We start from the raw sequence: 15,988 nt of genomic DNA, 5'->3' as shown, positions 1-15,988 counted from the left end.
GCTGTCTGCAATCACACCTCCTCAAAGCTCCCTTTCGCACTGCCTCTGCAGAGAATATGCCTTTGCTGCAGTCCAGCTTGGCTCTCAAGCTTAAGATCTTTTAAAATCAGGATATCACCACAGCAACAAGACGAGACAGTGGACATCATGCTGCAGAACAAGAAAGCTCAAGGAGAAATTCTCTTAAAACTCCACTTTTCAATGTATTTTGTCAATATTTAAAACATCGGGAAACAAAAATGACACGGAATTAACATTTCATAGGCGCTTTGCTAAGCAAAACCTGCCAGTGTTTCCCAGGACAAAGCAGTGCTCTCAGATTCTTTTCAGACTTATTCTCATTTTTCACTTTGCTTTATCACAAAGCAATAATATTATCATGTCCAAAAAGTCAGCACAAGATTAATCCAGTAAAAATTAGTGTTTATACATCCTTTTTCCAAATTTCCCCTATTATTTCCTTTTCTGAATGACTATCCTTAGTCCCTCCATTTCTATCACCTTCCTGTGAATAGACCTGTTTTTCTCAATACCCTGAGATATTTATTGAGTGAACAGATGAATCCTTTATTTGGAAGGCGGTGATCTTGCAAAGAGCAAAACAGTACAGAACTTCAGAGGATTCTGAACTTAACCTAATTAAGTATTTTAATGGAAATACGTGAATAAAGTTAATGATATGAAACAGTATGTGCAGATGCTAGTGATGGGCACAGTATAAGAATTTTACCTACAATACAGAATATCTAGGTACAGCAAACTCACTGTATTTCTACACCTTGGAAACATGTAGCAATTGAGATTTATCTGCAGTCTGAAGTATTTTAGTGCCCTACCCCAACAGCAACGGTCATTATAGTGATGATAACCTACACTTTGCAACAGCATCAGCCCATGGTTAATCGAGGTATGCTAACAAACTCTGTTGGAAGCCATACTGCATTTAGACAATTTCCTGGAAAAATGTGTGCTTATGGCTGGAAGCCCTATGGGTGGCAAAATAGCAGACTGTACAAGTACTGGGTACCAACTCCCATATATCCTGGGACCTCAGATATTTGAGCCCCATATATTAGAATGTTGCCTTACCAGCATTATAAACTTCTACTTCCTGAAAAAGGCCACATAATTCAAATTTTATAATTCATAGTTCTATGTGATATCAGATCTTTAGACAATCAATGTTTTCTCATGGCTTTAGATACTTTCTTCCCCAATATTTTATCACATGGGAATTGTTGCAATAAAAACAATCCCCTCCCCACAACAAAAACAAAAAAAAAAAAAAAAGGGGAAGAAGCATACAAATGACCAACTAAATTTTGTTTCCACAATTTTGCCAATTCTGCTGCTAAAACTAAAGCTGCTTTAATGTAACTTGTATCACTGCAACTGCCTCATTGCTGTGCCATGACACAAAAATGAAGTGAGAACTCTGACCCAGTTCTTAATAATACAGTATGATATGTAGGTAAACCAGTAAACCTTGTAAAAATACGGGTCTTGGTAACCCTGACTACCTTGCTCTGATACAGATGATGAGGTCGTCCAACCATGGTTGCAGTGAGGCACTAACAATATTACATACCCACAAATGTGCCATGGTTACCAAAGAGCAGTGATTATGAATTAGCCAGGTCTGTTCAACTCGCTGTATAATTTTTTCTAAAATTTATACTCACTGGTGATTCCAAGGACATGATCGTAACACTCAAACGTTAGTAATGGCTGAGGGAGTTCCCTAAGGAAAGTCTTTAGGATAACAGCAGGAATATGGATATCATGATAATCATCAAAATTCACAGACTTGCCTAAAAGGAGAAAAAGAAGAAAAAAGGTGTTCAATCATATGTTTTACTTTTTCTTTAAACTACTGCTTAAAAACCATTTCACAATACATTTTGAGCAGAAAATCTCTTGGCTTTCTGCTGCCAGTAATTCCTGGCATTTTATTAATCTTGCTATAAGAGATTCTCCCCATAAAGACATTTCATAAAATGACTTCACAGGGAAATAAGTGACTTTCAAAATTGCTTCACTACATTTCATAAATTATAGGTAAAATAATATTTCTTTGCCATAACCATGGCAAAATGACACAGAGACATTATACTTTGTAACTGCAGTAAAGCACATACAGGTAATACAAACGTTACGAAAAAAGAGACCATTTTTGACTCAAACCTTGTTGTTCATTAACTGCTATGGATTTTGTAAGCTCTGGTCTGACATCAACTGATGACTTGCAACTCAGTAAGCATTCAGTGCCTGTTGCTATCTTTCAGGTTTCTGTACTAGCGCTCTTATTATTTTATGTTACAAATGGGTTTTATGATTAACTAATTATAATATAGGCTTACCCTGATTGTAGAGTTTCTGAACATCTTTGATAGTCTGGATGCTGGCTGACCTTCTGAAGAGGCCCTCTACTTGTAGTCCTGAGAAAAACAATTAATGCAGGTCTCACCTGTAAAAGTTGTCACTTTCTTGTTTTTCTGTATAGGTTCAGTCAAAAACAGAACACTGGGTTTGGGAACAAAGCCACTTGATACACACATGTTTTGGAAATTAAGTCCTTGGGAATAGAATGGAATGGAAGATCGAATAATGTTTCAGCATCCGACAGCACTTTCTTTAACATGTCTCTTAGAAATACTGCCACCCTTCCTTAAGTGTTTTAGAGTGCCTTGCTAACTATATTTTTTCTTTAAAAGTAGCTTTCAATTGCACACAATGACACGGAAGCAGGAGATTTAGATTTACCAGGCTGCTTATGCACCCACTCTCAACTAAGCCTACCTGAAAACTGGGCCCCGAACCATGCCTGTAAATCTGTTATTCTTTTAAACTAAAGATTTAAACCTTTAGCAAGCTAAAGAGGATATTTGCAAAGACTCCCTAAGCTCCCCCTTCTGTCAGTGGGTGAGGCCACCCATTAGGCTGAGGAATGTTTCACAGGATCTTTGGATGGAGGAGCCTGTTTTTGAGCACTGGAGGGATCCTGGCCTCCCCAGCCTAAGGGTATTTTGGGGCAGACGGCTGCTCCTTCCACCTCTCTCTGAGAGTCAGTGAGACTTAACACTCTGCCTGCCCGCGGTATTTTGAAACGCCAGATTCTAGTCTTGAGGCACTTCTGAAATATTTATCGTACATCTCCTGAAGGGCATCTATCTAATTTGCTTTCATGTCTTGGAGTAACTGAAATCTGACTTCAGCTAGAGAGGAAAAACTTCAGTAAAACGCATCCGATCAAGGATCTAATTTGGATCACAGCTTTCAAGATAAGTTATTTATCTGACTTACTTTGCAAACCAGGATGAGGACAAGAAGTGTTACTTCTCTTGAAACTTGTAGCAGTTTTTGCTTTTGGATTTGGTAAAATCATCATGTCTCTCTCTCTTTTATTTTCTCCAGTTTGTGCTGTTCCTTCCACCCAGCAGGTAATGCAATCTGGCTCACATATAGTCTCACTTGGAGATTGTTGCTGGAAGCAGAGTAATCTAAAATATCATCCTCTGCTGGTCTGATGCAACACAAAATTGCTGATGTTTTGAGAAGAGTGGCAGACTGCCCACTGACTTGGAGGGAACGCTCCATGTGTCTTTATGTGCGTGTTGGAAGATCAGATTGACTTTATTTTTTCATGCTTATCTTTCAGAAGGTAAGTAGTCAGACTGAAATCAATGTTTGTGTATTTCAACTAAAGCACACATGCATCTATTTGCATGACCAAGAAAACTTTATAGTGTTCTAGAAAAATGCTGATTCATACATTAATAAAAGCTACCTAGTCATTCTTGTAAATTCACCCAGGTTGCATGCATGTTTTATACAGGTGAAACTACTAAATTGATACAAAATTTCTTAATGAACTCATTCCTTACAGAATAATGTCTCATTGTTCATATGAATTTAGATCAGTATACTAAAATCATTACGTACTATTGAAGTAAATTTTCATAGATACATTTCTGAGGCTTTTGCAAAGAATCCCAAACTCTACTTCAAAGTGCTCCACTGACCAGAGTTAGAGGCTAAGCTGGAGTTCAGCTGAACACATCTCCTCGCTACTTTCTAAGCATTTATCCCCTTGCCTCTTAAATTCCAGGTTGGATATTAAAACTTTAGCCCACGTACTCAGTTCTGAGGGAGTACGCCATCTCAAACTACAATATTCAAGAAGGACATGTGTGGTTACTAAAGGAACCAAACAGACAATAATTATGATCTATTTGACTGCTTGCTTTATTCCCAACCACGTCATGTTTCAGTTGGATAAAGTTAGAGCAAATGGCATCACTGTAGTAAAACTGTTCCATTAGATTTATAGCATAACCTGTCTAAAGACGCGGTTTTGGAAGCGGCAGCTGTGAACATCTGTTTCATCAAGGCATTGCCCCCAGCAAACAAGAAATACAATAATTTCTTGAGAATCTGTAGAATATTCTGCTGGCTGTCAGTGGACAAGAGGTTTTCCTTAGAAACAAGTCTTTCAGAAAATGGGCATCATAAATGCTTGCAATTCAGTTTGCAGGAATTGGTTTAATAGTTAATGCTTTAATCTGATATGAATCTCACTGTATAAACTACAAAGTAATAAATATCAATTTTTAACATGTTTATGCCTTTATTGGCTAAGCTTTCAAGAGTCTAATTAAAGACATTAATCTGTAGTGCAGACAGCAGCTGTACTGCATCCCATCAATGTTATCGTAATAGCACATAACACTAAGCTCTTACTGGATATGTTTCTTAGAGGTCTGAGAGGGAAAATAGCAACTTTTATCCTCATCTGCAGAAACGTGAGATACAGGTGATATCTGTGCTTCTACCAGAACTCATTTTCCAGGTCAGCTGAAACTGAATCAATATACAGGAATACGTTTGATCACAGGTGGCAATAAGCCAACTACCAAAGCAGATATCTCCAATGCTTCTTATATTTGTGGGTAACCTATCCAAATGACATGACACTAATTAAATGTATGTTAGTGCAATTGTTAGGAAAAAAGAAAAAGCTATAGTCTCCTTCTAAAGTAAAAGAGCTGCAACAGTAAAGAGACTTTTTCTTTTCCATAAAAGATGCTCACACCAGAAAATAATATAGCAATCTTTAAATGAAGTATGGGTCATAACTTCAGCCTACTAGTAAACAGAAATACGAGGCAACAATAATTATGCTATTGAAGGGTAAAAATGATGAGCCTGGGTACAGAGACAGCCCTTTCGCAACATATTTTTCTGACTTCCGTGAAGCATATGAACTGAGCAGGATGATTTTTTTTTTTAAAGTCTGTAAGCCTATTAATTGCTCTCAGTGTTTTCTGTGTTTAGGCAGGGCAGAGAAAAGCTGACTGGAAACATGGTTTGAATTATGGTGTTTCCCACGTCACATAACCTGAACAGTATTAGCGGAGGTGCCCAACCGGAGTCTCATAATAAGGGATGGGGAGGGAGGAAAATGACCTGAAGCCTCTCATTCGTTATTCTACTGTGAGGGATAAATACACAGCCTTATACACAGTCAGGTAATACTTTCTCCAAACCTGCCTCTTCCTTTTCAGATACGAGAGGAAAAAAGCTCCAGTTCTTGGAACTACTATAATTAAACTAACACAAGGTGCCCACACTAAAATAAAATCAATCACTTTGGTCTTCTTTTCCCAGACAAAATACATGCCAGAGCCACCAGAGTTACAGGATGAGGAAACAAAACTGGCTGAAGACAACCCTGGTCATTGCAGCTCAAAGCATTCCTTTTTGTCCTTTTAAAACAGCCTATTTGACTTTTGCTAGTAGTGTTCTTCAATCAAATCCAATTTACAGCGTGACTCATGTCAGCTGTGTCTTTAAAGAGAATTTTTGTGTGTGTGTGTACAAGTTGTACTATTTTGCCATTAATAGCATGGGTAGCACAGTTCATAAAGAACACCAGCCCTGGAGCAGCAGCGCTTGCCAGAACACTGCTGGGGGATGATTGACACGAGCAGCCAGCCTGGGTTTTCCAGTTCTGATAAACACGCAGCTGCATGTCACTCACATATCCCATCAATGCCGCAGAGCCTCTGTTGAGATAACTCAGCACAAACTGCTCCCGGCCCCTCACCAAAACATATAAATAGATACAGAGATCAGTGGACTTTTGCTGCCGTGCACTAAACTCTCCAGACCAAAGAGAGGGAATTTTTATTTTAAATATTAAGTATTATACAGAAAGACACAATATGTGACTAGTGAAGGAACCATCTGTATTCAATGAAAAGTGATTCTGCGATTGAGAACTTAACTGAGTAATTATTTGTCAGTAATCATAAATGAAAACAGGCAGGCACTTCATTCCACATTGAAATAAGCTGGCTTTTACCACAGTCAACAAAATTTCACAACGCAATGACACAACTGTGTCACATTCCGAATTAATAAACTGTTGCTAAAAATACTTCACCCTCTTCTACCTCCCCAATCACTTGTCCCACAGGAAAGACACAGAAAATCAAAACTGATAAAGAGAAATTAAAGCAACACATGCAGTCACATCACCGAAAACTTGTCAAAGGAAGAGAGATGAGAAAATTACATTCTTTTTCTTTCAATCATCATTGATTTGAGGGTTGCTGGCATCAAAATTCTTTGTTAATTTGTCTGCTTTCAGAAGAGAAATAGCAAAGAGTGAGCATCTGAATTCCTTCTGTCCCAATTTGAGTTTGGAATTTATTTATTTATTTATTTAGTCTGGGGTCCTGCCAAATCTCAGGAAGCGTCCATCCCGATTTGGAAGCAGTTTTCATTATCATTAATACAACTGATCTAGACATCTTCTGGCAGATCATCTAATTTTAGTAAGATTCTCTTTTAAAAATTAGAACGAATTTATTTCTAATATGAGGACTGATGAGTTTATAGCATATTTTAATTATTTCTAACAATTTTCAGTGTAACGTCTTAAATGCCCAAAGGGGTGGCAATTGTGAACTTTTCTACTTAAGACAAACTTGAGATTTTTTTTGTTTAAGGGTAGGATACAGTACAAGTTTGAGGAGGAGATTGCACAGCCTTCCTTTCACTTGTACTCTGTGCAACAAATATAGAACAAGTGAGTGTGATGTCTGCAGTTTGTGAAGATGATTTGCACAGCAGGAAGGTGCCCAGCAGATCAAGGGCAGAGGGCAAGAGCAGGGACAGTTCCAGCCCCCGCCCCCCGAAAAGCAGCAGCAGCAAGAATGTAGAACTGTGCATCCCCCCCAGAACTCAAAGTGTATTTGTGTCTTCACAGTTTTGAACAGCATAGCGTCTAGCCTTTGGATTTATGAATGAATATTCTCAGTCTACACTTGGCACCTCAGAACATAATTTATTTACAATGCCTCAGCACCAAAACCACAAACTGTGCTTATTACAAGGTTCATTTTTAGTTGATGGCACACAAACCAGTCTTGAGATCTATCTAATCTCCACAAACCCTAGGTAAAAACATTCACATGAAAACAAAAGAGCCAAGAACTCAGAAATGTTTATATGGTCAATGTCAAGCTTTCCTGGTGTTGCATTTTTAAAAGATATTTGATTGATCACAAGAAGTGGAGGCCAGCAGGCAAACTCGCTAAGCTGCTGAAATCCAAACGTATTCAGAATACATAACCATCCATCTCTACCCATTCTGACAACCACCACCAGGATGTATTCATTCACATTAAAAAATGGATCCAAAACTTTCTCCGTCAGCAAGATTTGTTGTGCTTCATGGAAGGGATGAGGAGGAAAGATCAATCACTGTTTATCACTGCTTCTGCTATTGAGCAGATAAAGTACAGGTTTAGTTGTCACTATAATCATACCATAGCACATTTATTACTTTATCATTAAACTTCTATAGCATGGTTATTACCATTTCATTTAGAAGTCTTAGTCATCACCCAGAACCCTACCACTCTCCTGTGGTATCATGAGCCAACACTGAACAAAAACTTTGTGCTGCAAAGCACTTCCAGTCAACAAAAGAGATGAGGTAAGAGAGAAAGGCCAAGCAACATGAGCTACTGTGACATAATTTTCCTATAGGGCACAGTTATCTTTTCTGCTTTATAATTCTGTAGTGTGATTCCTTCACTGTGAGTTTATGGTTCAATCACTTTGAAGCCACTGCTGATCTCACATGGTCTCTTTAGTGATCAGTTCTCTGTGCAATTTTTTGTAGCTGTTTCCTTATATGGTCATTCTATGGAATGCAACTGTTAACAAATTTTGGAAATTTTAGTAGTAATCCCAGTAGGTTATCTTGGGTTTTAAATTGTTTAAAACACAGACAACCATGCTCTCTAAAACAAAACACATTAATGATCCTACCTAAATATTTCAACTGCTATTTTGCATAAGACCGATACAAATAGCAGTATATTAATATTAAAGATAAGCTTGAGCAACATTCCTGTCCTTTGTAACCTATCCAGTATCTTGATGCAGGATTGAACAGTGACACTTATACCTGCTATAATGAATCAAAAATTCCCCTTCAAGCTATTGCCTGACCTCCAGATGCTGGGGAATTTGCAATCAAAATATGGATTTTGCCATGCAGTTTCATTTTTAGTGTGTACCAGTTAGTACACTCAAACTGCAGGTCAGAGTTCAAAAACTAAGAGACTGTGGTGACTTGTACTAATATAGACCAAAATAAACACCAAAATCACCATCCGCACACCACCAAACTTTTCATTTATTACAATACCTTATATTCAGTTTGTAACCTGCTTTTCTAGAAAAAAACGACATGCAAGTAAAAGACATGAAAGGCAACTTCTGCTGTGACATCTTATTAGAGTGCAAGAGCAGAAGTGCACTTCTGAATCCTGAAGCCTAGGAGGGATAAAACTGCTGTGGAGGTTGTGCAGCTCTGAAGCACTGGTCTGAGCATCACCAGCAGCTTCAGACACTGGCAAAACCCTGTCACTGGGCACTATGGAAGCCATACACACAAAGATGCATCCTCTGTAGTGTGGCATTACTTATATCCCTGGTTACCAAAATGTTTGGTTAGAAGCGTGCCGTGGTCTAACCCACGGTAGCAATACAACCAGGATAGCTGCTCACTCATCCCCCTCCCCACCCCCCAAAAAGAGGAATCAAAAGGGAAGGGAGAAACCTGGACTGAGATAAACACACTTTAATAAAATAAAATAAAATTATAATACAGTACTAGTAAATATATTTATAAAATAGAAATAGAATGTAAAATAAAAGACAGTCAATGCAATTCCTCATGAACTCTGTCCACATCGAGCAGCCAGTCCCAGGAAACAGCACCTGGTCCCAAAGCTCATCTCAGAGAGAGAAGAGGAAAAACGCAGAAAGGCCCAGAGGCCTCTGCAGGATGGCAAAAGACCTAATTAAATGCTCTGAACTGAACTCCCCCAGCTCTGACAAAATGGGTGAAGAGAATGTGAGTGAAGACAATGTGAGAGAAGAGACCAGAAGATCCCAACTCTCCTTATATCTGAAGCATGATGCTAATGGGATGGAATACTCTTATTGATCAGCGTGGATGTCAGTCAAGCTCTGTCCCATTCCTGCCGGCCTTCCTTGCTGCCTCACACCTGTGGGCAGAGCGCTCAGAGTGTCCTTGGCTCTCAGACCAGAGCAATTAAAAACATTAACTCTGTGCTGGGGTGTTATCTGCTTGTTCTCAAACGAAGTCCAAATAATGACCATGCTAGCTATAAAAAAGGAACGTTTCTAACTGCATGAAGAAAATTAACTCATTTTCAGTCAAACCAGCACAAAGTGACAGCCCCCATTTGCAGTCTCCCTTCAGCACTGAACAGGTTGCTGAGGACACGTGGGGGCATATTTACCAGAGAAAGAAAATTACTGCCCTGTGGCATAAACTGGGCTTTTTGGAGGAAAGGGCCTGTGAGCAAAGCATTTAGATCATTACTGCCAAAGGAATGACACCAGGTTAGAAACACGTAAGAATTGTTCTGACAAGAGAGTGAATATTTAATTAAGAAAGGTAATTTCTCATGGCATGGTAGAAATAAGGTACTATATATATATAAAAAAAGCATCTTATTTAGTGCAAGTCAAGCCTTCCATTTATAAACTAGACAGATGAACAGGTGGTTGTTTTAGGCTGAGCATAGAAAAAAAAAAAGTCCTCTGGTTTGTTGGTTACTATTATAAGAAGATAGTCACAGATGTGCTGTGGTAAACATACCCTTCCTTTTCAGCCTGACTAAATCATCAGGTGGGTTCAGGATGCTACTGACACATTATTTCCAAAATAAAGAGCACTTCTCTGGTTTAGTCCAGAGGATGAACTCCAGGACTTAGTCTTAATGAGCTGATGATCTTCTTAAACACTCAGAACTCATTTTAGGCAACGAATTCTTCCCTGTGAAAGCTAGCAGGAGCTGAAATTAAGCATTTAAAAAATTCAGTATTAAAAACTTCAAAAACATTTTTCACTCTAAAGTGGAGCTAGAATGAAAGTGGTAGAATGGCTGCTTTCTCTTCCTTTGTTGACAAAATAACATGAAAATTATTATAGAAACTCAGTTTATTGTGTTTATTGTAATAGTATCTGAGCCATCAGCCATAACAGATCTCATGTATATAATGCAAATGGATGTAGAGTAATCTCTGCTTATGGCAGATTCTTTATTCTCTGTTAAGGTACTGGGTGACTTTCTTACTGGACACAGTGAGAGTCATCTTGCTCAGAAACAGCTATCTAAATATGCAGTCAGATAAGTACATGAGGAAGAAACCCACACTCACTGTCATAATGCAGATTTGGCTGCTGGAGATGAGGACATGCTTGCTACTGTCAGAGCCCACTCAATAACTCAGTACAAGAAGGGGGAGTTTTGGCTCATTTGTACAGATGAGGATGTCTCTGCGCTGGGAAGAACACTTCTGCCAACAGTGGTCTCTGAAACTGGGGCAGAAAATGCAAACATCAAGCCAGAGAAATGTGACATAAAGCAATCTGCCAGAGGGATTGGAGTCACTAAGGTGAAAAAGGCTGGATGAACCTTAGAGACTAAAAGTTTCCTTAGCCTGCTAGCACACTATTGCAGGTTGGTGCTTAGCTTGAATACCACCACAGCTCCTGCATCAGATCTGTTCAAGAAATAAAAGCCTGAGCAGTACAGAATGCACTTAACAGGTGTCAGAGGGTCTCTGATGTTTCAAGAAATCTTAGCCCTGTCGATGAAGCATGATTTTGCAGGAGCTTCTGTGATCTAAGTCAGAGTTTCAGAAACTGATTTCAGGTACTTAGACACAAGAATGTAGCAATGGGAAGAAAGAGTGGAAATACCACATCTAGGGTGAAAACCAAAACCTTCTCCTTGCTAATCCTGTAAGGTTGGAAACTATGCCAAAATCAAATGGAACAGGGTAATGACAGTGAATTTTTGTCACTTCCGGATGATGAACTGAAGCTTTCTCTGTGCTCACGGCCACGTCTGGAGTGCAAAGAACGCTGCCAGTCAGCCTCCCGGGGCTGTCAGCACGGGAACCGACACTTGCTGACGCTGATGGCAGAATTGAGATATTCCAGATTTAGAGTTAAAATCATAGCAGACAGCAGGTACAACAGATACCTGCACACTTATAATCAAGTGCAAAAAAAATGCATGTCTATCACCTACTGCTTAACAGCCGTGCCATGGCAGGTACTTGGCTTTCAAGCATCAGCTGGCTGAGAATGTCAGAAAACACTCTACCTGACAAGCCATCTCTCCTTAGAAATCTGATTTGTGGAGATCTCCTTATGAGGGGGAATATGACAGCTCCAAGCAAACTGGGCTTGGTTGGAAAATATCCTTGTTGACATAGCCCATGTCCTTCTTTCCTGGGGGCACAGAAGGACAGAGAGCTGGGGTAAAAATGAGACAGCTGGCAAGTGCATGGGCTGGGCTACGAGTCAGTGGTCAGCATTACCAAGCCACTGACTTGCGTAGATGCACAAAGTAGGACAAGGGCTTTGTTGGGGAGTATCATCACATTTCCTCAGACACAATTCTTTACAAACTGTGCTGATACTGCACTGAACAGATGAATTGTTAGCCAAAAAAATGATGAAGTTTGGAGAAAACCCAAGGATGACTACTGCTTTCAGAATAACAAACATTTTATCTAGGAGAAATTCTGCAATGATAAGGTTGAGCCAACTCTTTCTTTTACCACAACCACAAGACCTAAATTTGGGGGTTTTTCCCTGTACTGCGCAGTTGGCATTGCTGCTTCAGAAAGCTGTGGGCATCTGAGCTGGACTCAGGAACTGGTGAGGGGGATGAATATGAGACTGGTGCAATAGTGACGGGACAAAACACTCAGAAAGAACAAAAGCAAGATATGGAGGAGGTTTTGTGTCACATCAGTGTAAGAATTATTAGTTACTGGTCATCAGCACAATATAATGATGGGCATAAACCTCCTCTTTCTTTAAAATCTTTAAATAGGTCCAAGGAAGTGCCAGATATGCAAAGCTCTCCTCCCAAGCACAGCCAAAATTTCAAATCAATTAACATTTTAGTGACTAAATTTTCACTCAATTTCTAAATAATAACAGCTGTGAGAAGTAAAGATGTTAGTACACATTTATCCTCATTTTAACTCTCTTGACTCCTGTGATTGCTTAGGAAGAGGTATTTGCCTATTAAGATAAGCGAAATATATGTAAGGATGATTGTTTTGTAACAATTTAAAACATGAAAAAAAGTCTGGCTTTCATCTGCAGATGGGGCATGCACTGATACACTACACAAGCTCTCATTATCCACTTACAATTATAATTAAAAGGATTGTGTCAAGCTGCCAGTCACTTGCCCTCGGCAGTCTTAGCAGTGAACTACTTACATTCCCTTTATCCAACCACAATACTTGATGCAAGCTACACCTGCAAAGTTTTCCTCATTAGCACCAGCCTGGAAACAGCACATCCAAACAGCTTTATAGTGGAAATCCTGAATTTGTACCAAGAGTCTTTCAAGGAAGTTTACTAGGAACTCTTCATCTACTGCAGATCAGCAGATAACCTTTAATAGCAGAACTGGCCCCACTCCAGCACTTGGCCTTGGCTGCTGCAGGAATTTTGAAGATCAACCAGCTATTTTAGGAGGCAAGGAGCATCCCTATAGATGCTCTGCTCCACTGCTTGCAAACTGTAAGCTGGTATCCACTGCTGTGGATATCTCTCTCATTCTCCTATGCATGCCATTAATCAGCTTCACTCAAGGTATGAAACCCAAACCAAAATAAAACAGGCACTTATTGAAAGTTCTTATAATACTTACCATAGGGGAAGGTAAAATACGAAGAAGCATAGCCTAGCAATGAAGGCAAGACACTAAGTATCTAGTTTGTCCTCATTTAAATCAGTATGAGCTTGCACCGATTTAAATGAAGTCAGGATTTCTCTTGAGAAACAGCAATCAAGCTGAGGAGTAACATTTTTCTTGCCTCACTCCCCCCTTTTGTCTTCACAAATGCGAAGCCTATTCAGTACAAGTTTTTTACAAGTTTGAAATTTCTCATGCATTGTTCAAATAAACTCAAACTTAGGTCAAACCCTAGTGGCAATAGTTAAAATGAACAGAGATCAATGACACATACTATTTGAGTACTGAATGAAAAATTTACCTTGTTCAGAATGACAGCTCAAGGATGCAAATTAAGAATTGGGATTATTGTGGGGTATAGGTTTTGGGTGAGCCTGTCTACAGAAGAATATAATCTACTCAAAATTCATACTTTATATTAATTGTGTGCTGTCGAAACAAATAGCTTTTTAAATGAGGAAGATCTTAGACAAAACTCATTCAACAGCAATACAGAGATCTGAATCTGTTTTTTTTTCTTGACAAAAATGATGCTGATCCTCAAAATTTGTTCAAACATTAAGCAAACTTAATGGCAAAAAAACCCCCAAACAAACAAACAAACAAAAAACACAAAACAAAACTAACCAAACACATTTTGATTTTCTTCACTTGACATACCTATTAAAATTTCACACCCTTCTTGTTGGGTTCTTATGAATCATGCCCAGTTCTACCACTGTCTACCACAGTCACAAGACTGTGTTATGCTCTGTTTCTGTTCTGTCACCTGTAAGATAATGCACCTAGGCTATAGATTTAGTATTATAAGATTTATTATAGCAAACATTTGTGAAACTCTGAGGTCTTGGAGCAAAAAGGGCTATGGAAACATTGCTGTGATTGCCTTAAAAAATCAGGGATCAAAACGTAAAATCACATTATACTGGGAAAAGGAATGTCAAGACTGCAACCTTATCTCTGACTTTCTCTCTGCACGCAGCTTTGTCCCTATGTAGGGAATACAGTGCACTTATCCTACAGATAGCAACTGGTATTTGGTCCTTTATGTTGGTCAGGCATGCACTGGGGAGCTCAGTTATATAGCCAGCGGCTTAAAGCCTACCTTCTCTTTGCCCTGCACATGAAGGTGATATAGGGAACTCAGATTTGGGCACTTACATTTTAAATATGGGTTTTTGTAATCTTTATCTCTATATAATATAACTATTGATACACAAACTGCAGTCAAAGGGTCTGTAAATGCCAATAAGAATATTTTGTGAAGGGAGGACTTAAGGCTTACTCCTGCAAAACACATTTTTTCAATGGGTTTTTATGCCTACTGGCTCTATAAAAACAGAACTTCATCTTGATTTTTCTGGGAGTTCTGCTTAAAACAAACAATATGATATGGGTTGATGATGTGTATTTCAAGACATCTTATCTCATTTGCTATTCCCTAATTAATCCTAAAGGAATTTTTTTAACAGTGGTACAGTAATCTGGTAACGAGTATTCCCTACCCATCAAATCTCTCAAGGCAGTGCCCAACTGCCACTCAGGTTTTCAGGATATAAATGGAGAATCAGGCACTGCACGTTATACAGTTTCATACTATTATCCTTGTTCTGAAAGGCACTTCCTTTTTTGACAAAAAACTCACCTTTTCTTTTTAGGTAGGATACAGTTTCCTTCATTACTGGGGGGATTAGTTCACCTTTATTTTTGTCCATGATACTGTTAAGAAAAAAAGAAGTAACAGCATTTAAATAGCATTTCTAGACAAAAAGTTAAAACCAAGTCAGAACTCTCAGCAAAACTCGAGAGATATCTGAGAAAATATATTAAATTCCACAAATTAAGGAGCCTGCACGGAACACAAGAGTACTTCATTAATCTAACAGGTGCTGACTGAGCCACTGAAACAAGTGGCTTCTACTCAAAGAGCGATTCCTAAACATTTTCTTCTTTCTATAACCTCAACGCCATCAAGTAATAAATAAGTGCTATTTACTACACTGAAGGGCAGCCAAGGACAGAGCAGCAGAACGATGTTCCAGGCTAACTTTGCCCCTGCTCAAGATTCGTTTTGCTCTAGTTTTGTTGCCCTTGCTTGACATGCGCCAGCTAGTCTGTGTTTAACCATAACGTGGTGACAGTGGTGGTGGCGGCTCTGAGGCGATCTGGTCGGACGCTGTCAATGGAACAGGACTTCAAGGCAGCTCAGAGGCCGGTGAAGAAGGAGTTTGCCACGAATGCTTCATAATGAGTCTTGATCAAGGGATGCTGCAAGTTAAGGAGCCTTTTATCATGCAGATTTTTCTTTGTCATTTGTCTCTTTTTAAGCCACAGGGTATGTATAATTAAAAGGATATTGTACTATTTATTTTGAAGGCAAAGTGATGCAGCAAGATTATTAACGCTTTGAATGATTCCCATGAAATGAGATTTCTTTCTCTTTCATGAGTGAACAGTTGAGGCAAAAAAAATAAACGTAGCGTTTTATTGATCTAGACAGTGCAGAAAATTCTGCAATTATCTTCCTTATTAAAAATAAAAAAGTCTTTGGCAGTTTAAGAAGTATAACAAAAGAGATGGTCAGTATCTGCTGAGTATTCTGCTATGTTTTTATAGTAAACAGTAACAAAATAAAGGACCAATCT

General features: G+C 38.9%; 1 protein-coding gene across 1 annotated transcript in view; it reads right to left on the bottom strand.

The window, feature by feature from the left end:
• ARHGAP8 (Rho GTPase activating protein 8) overlaps positions 1-15,988 on the bottom strand; it is an 88,424-nt gene that overhangs the window by 14,889 nt on the left and 57,547 nt on the right. The window contains exons 9-11 of the mRNA XM_065862590.2: positions 14,989-15,062; positions 2,361-2,438; positions 1,683-1,811 (exon numbers count right to left, since the gene is read on the bottom strand). Of these exons, the coding sequence (XP_065718662.1) occupies positions 1,683-1,811; positions 2,361-2,438; positions 14,989-15,062 (281 nt within the window). The remainder of the gene's footprint in view (positions 1-1,682; positions 1,812-2,360; positions 2,439-14,988; positions 15,063-15,988) is intronic.

This window comes from Patagioenas fasciata, chromosome 1 (genome assembly GCF_037038585.1).
Source record: "Patagioenas fasciata isolate bPatFas1 chromosome 1, bPatFas1.hap1, whole genome shotgun sequence".
In the NCBI taxonomy this organism is placed as follows: Eukaryota; Metazoa; Chordata; class Aves; order Columbiformes; family Columbidae; genus Patagioenas; species Patagioenas fasciata.
The sequence above is the reverse complement of the archived record's forward strand: the minus strand, read 5'-3'. Positions and strand labels throughout refer to the sequence as shown.